General features: G+C 38.5%; 1 protein-coding gene across 3 annotated transcripts in view; it reads left to right on the forward strand.

The window, feature by feature from the left end:
• UGT8 (UDP glycosyltransferase 8) overlaps positions 1–7,516 on the forward strand; it is a 71,142-nt gene that overhangs the window by 58,777 nt on the left and 4,849 nt on the right. For 2 of the 3 annotated variants that reach the window (XM_032781311.2, XM_032781312.2), the window contains exons 4-5: positions 136–212; positions 4,183–4,402. In XM_032781311.2, the coding sequence (XP_032637202.1) occupies positions 136–212; positions 4,183–4,402 (297 nt within the window). Of the gene's footprint in view, positions 1–135; positions 213–4,182; positions 4,403–5,382; positions 5,487–7,516 lie in introns of those variants that run through there. The other variant, XM_032781313.2, reaches the window with a different exon arrangement.

The raw sequence follows: 7,516 nt of genomic DNA on the forward strand, positions 1-7,516 counted from the left end.
ATAAATCCTTTCCCCATGTAAATGACCATTTTTAATGTTCAGGGATCATTTGATGTGAATGTGTGTTTCAAGTCTATCAGTTTCAGAACTTTTGAGAATTTATCTTGAAAGATTTCTGTCTGCTGTGCATTTTAGGTTTTCAGGAAGCAAGCCGAAGAATTTAGGGAACAATACAAAACTCAGAGAATGGTTACCACAAAATGACCTCCTTGGTGAGTACAAAATGTGGTGAAAGATTGCTTTTTTAAAAATCAAAGTACATGCAGTTGACAGTGCTGTAAAATTTGTTATTTTAAAACAACCAACTTCTATACCAGAAATAGTGCAATAAGAATGTAGAACTCAGAATGAACTCAAGGTAAATAAACCATTTTTTATGCTCTGAGTGCAAAAGAAAAATAATAATCCTGTGCTAATTAGTGAAGTTTGTCATGTATTGAGAATATAACTGAAGGAGAAAAAAACATAAACAGACTTCCATTTTCAGTTGCTTACAACTTTCTGAAAAGTTCTCCATTCCATCTGTAAATTTTCCATGGTGATTCTCAACCAGAGGGATTTGTTTGCTTGTTTTACATGTTTGCTTGCTTTTTGGATGGGGGAGTTTGAACAAAATCCAAACCTTTAAAATTTGAAAATTTAAATATGCCACTTATCTGGAGGGCTTCTCGTGCTAATAATTTACAACCAAGCAAAACTAATTGATTTCAGTGTTTAAAATCTCAAGGAAAACTTTTTCAGAACATTATGACACCAAAGATCAGGTCCTACTATATATTTCCTCAGTTTCCCCATCACTAAAGTGGTAATTGATTAGTTAATGTTTGTACAACTCTTTGAGTATATAAAGTGCTAGCTAAGGCAAATTGATTATTATTATCTTTGGGTTGAAAGACATTCATTTTTGGTTAAATAATCAAATGGCTTGAAATTAGGGCCTCCAAAAGAACCAAAGACTGTGCCATCTTTAGTTAAGCGCTTACAACATCTTGGTGTCTGACAGTTGGATTGCTGCAAAGATAGTAATGATGTTCCTAGTGAACAGGTCAACAACTGAAAATAATCATGGCTTTGACTCAGTCAGTGACTTTTATTGGCCAGAATTCTGCAAGAGAACTTGCAGCACTTGGAAAAGCACTCAGGAATACCCAAACACAAAATTTGATGAATTCACTAATTTGATGAATTCATTCCTTCAGTCATCTGGCAAGTTTCTCTTACACAAAACATTGCCCATCTCCTATGTTTCTTAACTCCTCCACAGATGCATGTGCCTGGACTGTCATGTAAAGTCACCACCGCAGCCAAGACTATTCCTCAAAATTAAACAATTTTCTTTCTTAAACACAAGAACTAAACTAAGTCAGGTGTATCTTCAGTGGCTGTTCACTGTCTTCCCTAGTCAGATAAAGTGTAAATCAATAAATTATTATGATTTTATTTATTTATTTATGCATTTATTATTTGTATTGTGGTAGTGGCTAGAGGCCTGGCTCCCTAAGAGTGGGCTCTATATAAACATAAAACCAAAGTATGTTCCTTGCTCCAAAGAGCTTATAGTATGTTACATGTTTTATTCCTTTTACCTCAGTAAAAATCCCTTTATCAGTCCAACAAAACATAGTCCTGACCCAAAGTCTTTGAAGTTGTTAGAAAAACTCCTATTGAATTCAAGGGACTATGGATCAGGCCACAGCTGAGCAAAGGGAAACCTGTGATCTGTCTCCACCTATATGTATGTAATATACCAGAGAAGACACAAATTCCTTGCTTAAATTGGGATGAAAGAAGAGTCTGCTTTAAAGCTCCTGTCTTGAGCCCAGACCATCCTCTTGGTCAGAGTTGCTGAGGTCTATAAGATCACTGTCATTCTCTCCTTCCCCAGTCTCATCTCTATGTCTTTCCCTAATGGTTGGTTCTATTAAAACTAAGATGGCGAAGTAGTAGGTCGTTCATAGAACTTCATAAGCCCACCTCCAAGAGAGCTGAGAGGACTCAAGAGATAGGATTTATTTTACATTTCTTTTAGTTTCATAGCTGATTTAAAAAAATACAGGACTTTTTGGCCTTCATAAATGGGACAACCACATTGAAGAAAGCTTTATACACTGCAAAAGCTATGCAATCATGAGATAATATTTTAAAAAGAGAAGTCACTTATGTAGAAATTTACTAGAATCATGCTATCTTGGAACACTGCTTACTTGTAACTGTTAGCAAGTTGAGTATTATATGCTGTTTGCTTTACCAGCAAACACTTCAAATATGCAGTCTTTGCTAATGTTTTCAGTGAAAATTCAGAAACATACAGACACACACACAATTTGATCAAAATCTGAGGAATGTGGATGTGTGGCAATATAATTATATATTTGCTGCTTGTTCCTACCAAAGCATTATCAGGCATAGGATGTGGATTACAAATTGATAACAAACTCTCTCAGTTTATTTATCAGGGTATTAAGCCATAGCTATGTTATCTAAGCACCCGAGAAATAAGAAGTCAAACAACTGTATCTCAGACATAAATTTCTTTTTAAAGAATGTTTAAGATTTATTCCAATGAGCTTTTTTACTTTGTGTCAACAGTGTATGAAAACACTGCTGAGCTTAGGACCCAATGAAAGCTTATGGTTGCTTCTAGGTTACTTAGAAGTTGTTTGCAAAACAATGCCAGTCTAAAGATTCCTTCTGAGGAGTAGCTTATTAAAAAGTAAGTGGGTGGGGGAGAGTGGGGGTGAGTGAGAGAGAGAGAGAGAGTATTAATTATAATGTAGTGATGAGGCAAATGAGTTTTAACTAAAGTAGTTTTGTTGTAGTAACCACATTGCACTGAGTCAAATTCTTCTATTTAATACAATAATATATTGTTACTGTTACAGTCAGACCATTTTACCCCAAATAAATTAATTTTCTGTCACTCAAGACTCCTATTTTTTATGAATGGAACTAGGCTGTTCTCTCAGTGGTGGCGAATGACAGAACAAGAAGCAATGGTCTCGAGTTGCAGTGAGGAAGGTCTAGGTTGGATATAGGAAACACTATTTCACTAGCAGGGTAGGGAAGCACTGGAATGGGTTACCTGGGTGGTGGAATTTCCATTCTTAGAGGTTCTTAAGGCCAGGCTTGACAAAGCCCTGTCTGGGATGATTTAGTTGGTGTTGGTCCTGCTTTGAGCAGGGGATTGGACTAGATGACCTCTTGGGATCTCTTCCAACACTAATATTCTATGATTCTCTGAATTCTTGGGGATAAGGGTTCTTTCCTTGGTTCATTTATAATGCAAAGTTAGCATGTACCAATGGTAATAATCAAAAACAGTCAGTTAAAAGTAATTAGCTTTTGTCCCTCATGAAACTGATGTTTTATTTAGATAAAAGTGAATACAAGGCTTTACAGGACACTCCAATTCAATTCTATTATTCCTTCAACTTTTCCAGCAAATCAGAGTAACCTGAAACCACTCAGTGCTACTTTCCACTCTAAACAGAAACCTGAGGAAAGGATACCTGGAATGTGCATCTTTGTGCTGCTCTGGGGATACCATGTGAATGTAACTTCAGGGTCTTCTAGAGTCAATCTAGTCAGAATCCCTCAATATCATACTTAACGTTTATATTAGTTATTTTAAACCATGTGTGTGAAATGAGATTTTCATTTTGTTGAATATACCCCATCTTGTATGTTGGACTATAAGGAATGAAAAAACAACGATTGCAACATTTCTATGGCCTAAATTCACGGAGGTAATTGAGCACATATGTAACTTCAAGCAATTGTGTGCACTTCCTGAACTGATGTCATAGAAATTTGAAAGGAGCTGTGATATACTCAGATTTATTAAACCATTTTATACTGTGCCTCACAAAATCTAATTTGAAAAAATCGTTCAAATTGGTTTGGACAAAAACAGAGGCTTGGAAACTAAGGATAATGATAAATGGCAATATATTAATTTGGCAGAGAGAGGCATCCAGTAGGGAGCTGGTTTTGTTTAACCCATTCACCAATGAACTGGGAGAGGGTTTAAAACAGCACACTATTCAAATAATACTTGATTGGGAAGAGTTGCTGAATGTGGTAATTGGTCTTTTCTATTTCTAATTTTGGTAATTTTATGTTACATAATATACATGTTTTTAAAGCATTTTCTTTCCTGTACTTCACTTCTCCTTTCTGTAGGTCATGCTAACATTAAAGCCTTCCTTAGCCATGGTGGTTTGAACAGTATTTTTGAAACCATGTACCATGGAGTACCTGTGGTGGGAATTCCCCTGTTTGGAGACCACTATGATACTATGACCCGAGTGCAGGCCAAAGGCATGGGAATATTATTAAACTGGAAGACAATTACTGAAGATGAACTATATGAAGCACTGGTGAAAGTCATTAATGATCCCAGGTAAGGAAAAAAAATTTTTTAATTGTCATTGTAGATTAAATCTTTATGCAAATAAGGATTTGTATGCACAAATATTTATGCAAATAGAGATTTCTGCACACAGCTGTGTTCCTGCCTGGTTGTCCAATGTGCACAAAGAAATTCAGGCATTATGGATACACAAAAAGTCATTCCTTTAAAATGTGGTCCTGTACATAATGCAGACAAATCTTTCAAATAATTAGTACTCTGTCTGCCATATTAAAAATCATTATCCTCATTTACTTTTCTTGTTAGCATATAGTCACCAAATGAAGATCCCTGACCATTAATCCTATCTTTCTCAAGGATAACAACCGGCCCTTTTCCCACACACTTTATCCTTCTCTGTAAAGCAAAGCATCTATATATCTGTCTTGATGGAATCACTATGAAATCAGTAGTAACATGTAGAATGGTCATTTTTTGCTACGTTGACAGAGAAGTTTAAACATATTTTATGCATATTCTTGGCTCCATCAGCTGGAATATTTGAATTGTAGCTGATCCAAAATTGTTGTCTGGGTCCTATGGTATAAGGGATACAAAAGAGTAACCTTGCCTTGTCTTGTCTGCCCACAGCTTGGTTTAGAATAAACACAAAGTTCTCCTTTCTCATCCCAGAAGCAGATTTATCTTGGGGCAGAGGTATATCATTCAAACTGTTCAATAAAATATTATCATCTCTACAAAGAATTATGAATCTGAGGTCTTGAGTTTCTCTCATAATTCAGCTGGACTCAGTAATATCGTGGGTTCATAAGCTGGCTTCTGTATTGGCATGTCTGGAACTACAATTGTCAAGTTTTCATCTGCAGGCACTTCAGTTTGGCACATGTATTAGTCACTTCAGTCTGATTCTATTTGCTTACCATTACTCTTATATCTGAAGTCCTCTCTCACTTAGTGGCTAGAGTCTTCCTGGCTGAATTTGCTCATGGATGTCCCTTTAATTTACACAGTTGTCATGACAGACACTTTGGACGAATAACAGGAGTACTTGTGGCATCTTAGAGACTATGTACATTGGCCAAACCGGACAGTCTCTGCATAAAAGAATAAATGGACACAAATCAGACGTCAAAAATTGTAACATTCAAAAAGCATCGGAGAACACTTAAATCTCCTTGGTCACTCGATTACATACCTAAAAGTTGCAATATTACAACAACAAAAAAACTTCAAAGACAGACTCCAATGAGAGACTGTTGAATTGGAATTAATTTGCAAAATGGACACCATTAAATTAGGCTTGAATAAAGACTGGGAGTGGATGGGTCATTTCACAAAGTAAAACTATTTCCCCATGTTTATTCTCCCCACCACCCCCTGTTCCTCACAACTTCTTGTCAACTGCTGCAAATGGACCATTTTGATTACTACTTCAAAAAGTTTTTTTCTCTCCTGCTGGTAATAGCTCACCTTAACATATCACTCTCGTTAGTGTGTGTATGGTAACACCCATCGTTTCATGTTCTCTGTGTGTGTGTGTATATATATATATATCTTCCTACTGTATTTTCTACTGCATGCATCCGATGAAGTGGGCTGTAGCCCACAAAAGTTTATGCTCAAATAAATTTGTTAGTCTCTAAGGTGCCACAAATACTCCTGTTCTTTTTGCGGATACAGACTAACACGGCTGCTACTCTGAAACTTTGGATGAAGTATCCACTTGTCTTGTAGTAGAGAGAGCTTTCTCTTTTGACAGGCTGGAGACTGAATGATCTGGCATGTTATTTCTATTCAATGACAGGATAAAGGACAAGAAATTAAGGATCCAAAGACATAATAGCACCACAGAGGCACATGTAAACAGAGTGGCATGAAGAACATTGATGGGGCAGCCAAAGACTACTCTGTCTCTTGTGCACAGAAGGCATTAACTGTTCCTATTGACCTTTATACTGAGTGAGTCTTGCATTCTAAGAAAACACTGGCTATGTCTACACTACGGGATTATTCCGATTTTACATAAACCAGTTTTCTAAAAGAGATTGTATAAAGTCGAGTGCACGCGGCCACACTAGGCACATTAATTCGGTGGTGTGTGTCCAGGTACTGAGGCTAGCGTCGATTTCTGGAGCGTTGCACTGTGGGTAGCTATCCAGTAGCTATCCCATAGTTCCCGCAGTCTCCCCCACCCATTGGAATTCTGGGTTGAGATCCCAATGCATGATGGGGCAAAAGCGGTGTCACTGGTGATTCTGGGTAAATGTCATCACTCATTCCTTCCTCCATGAAAGCAACGGCAGACAATCATTTCGCGCCCTTTTTCCCTGGATTGCCCTAGCAGATGCCATAGCATGCCAACCATGGAGCCCGTTTTGCCTTTTGTCACTGTCATCATATGTGTACCAGATGCCGCTGACAGAGGCGGTACTGCAGTGCTACACAGCAGCATTCATTTGCCTTTGCAAGATAGCAGAGACGGTTATCAGTCGTTCTGTACCGTCTGCCATGCCACTGTAAATTGGCGATGGGATGACAGATATCAGTTATTCTGTACCATCTGCTGCTATCATGGGTGCTCCTGGCTGGCCTTCGCTGAGGTTGGCTGGGGTCACAAAGACAAAAATGGGAATGACTCCCCGGGTCATTCTCTCCTTTATGTTGTATCTAAAAATACAGTCAGTCCTGCCTAGAATATGGGGCAAGTGTACTAAAGAACCAGTGTACCAGAGAGCACAGCCGCTCCGTGTCAGATCCCGCAGAAATGATGAGCTGTATGCCATTCTAGGGCGTGCCCCTACAACAACCCCACCCATTGCTTCCCTCCTCTCCCAACCCTCCTGGGCTACTGTGGCAGTGTCCCCCCCATTTGTGTGATGAAGTAATAAAGAATACAGGAATAAGAAACACTGACTTTTTAGTGAGATAAAATGAGCGGGAGGCAGCCTCCAGCTGCTATGATAGTCCAGGCAGGACATTAAATGGTGGGGGGGACAGGTGCCCAGCATCCCGCTGCTATGATAGTCCAGACAGTACAGAATCTTTTCTTTAGACATGAAAGGGGGGGTGCTGATGGAGCTCAACCCCCAGTTGCTATGATGAGGACGGTTACCAGCCGTTCTGTACCATCTGCCGGGAATGACC

Source organism: Chelonoidis abingdonii, chromosome 5 (assembly GCF_003597395.2).
Source record: "Chelonoidis abingdonii isolate Lonesome George chromosome 5, CheloAbing_2.0, whole genome shotgun sequence".
NCBI classification, from domain to species: domain Eukaryota; kingdom Metazoa; phylum Chordata; order Testudines; family Testudinidae; genus Chelonoidis; species Chelonoidis abingdonii.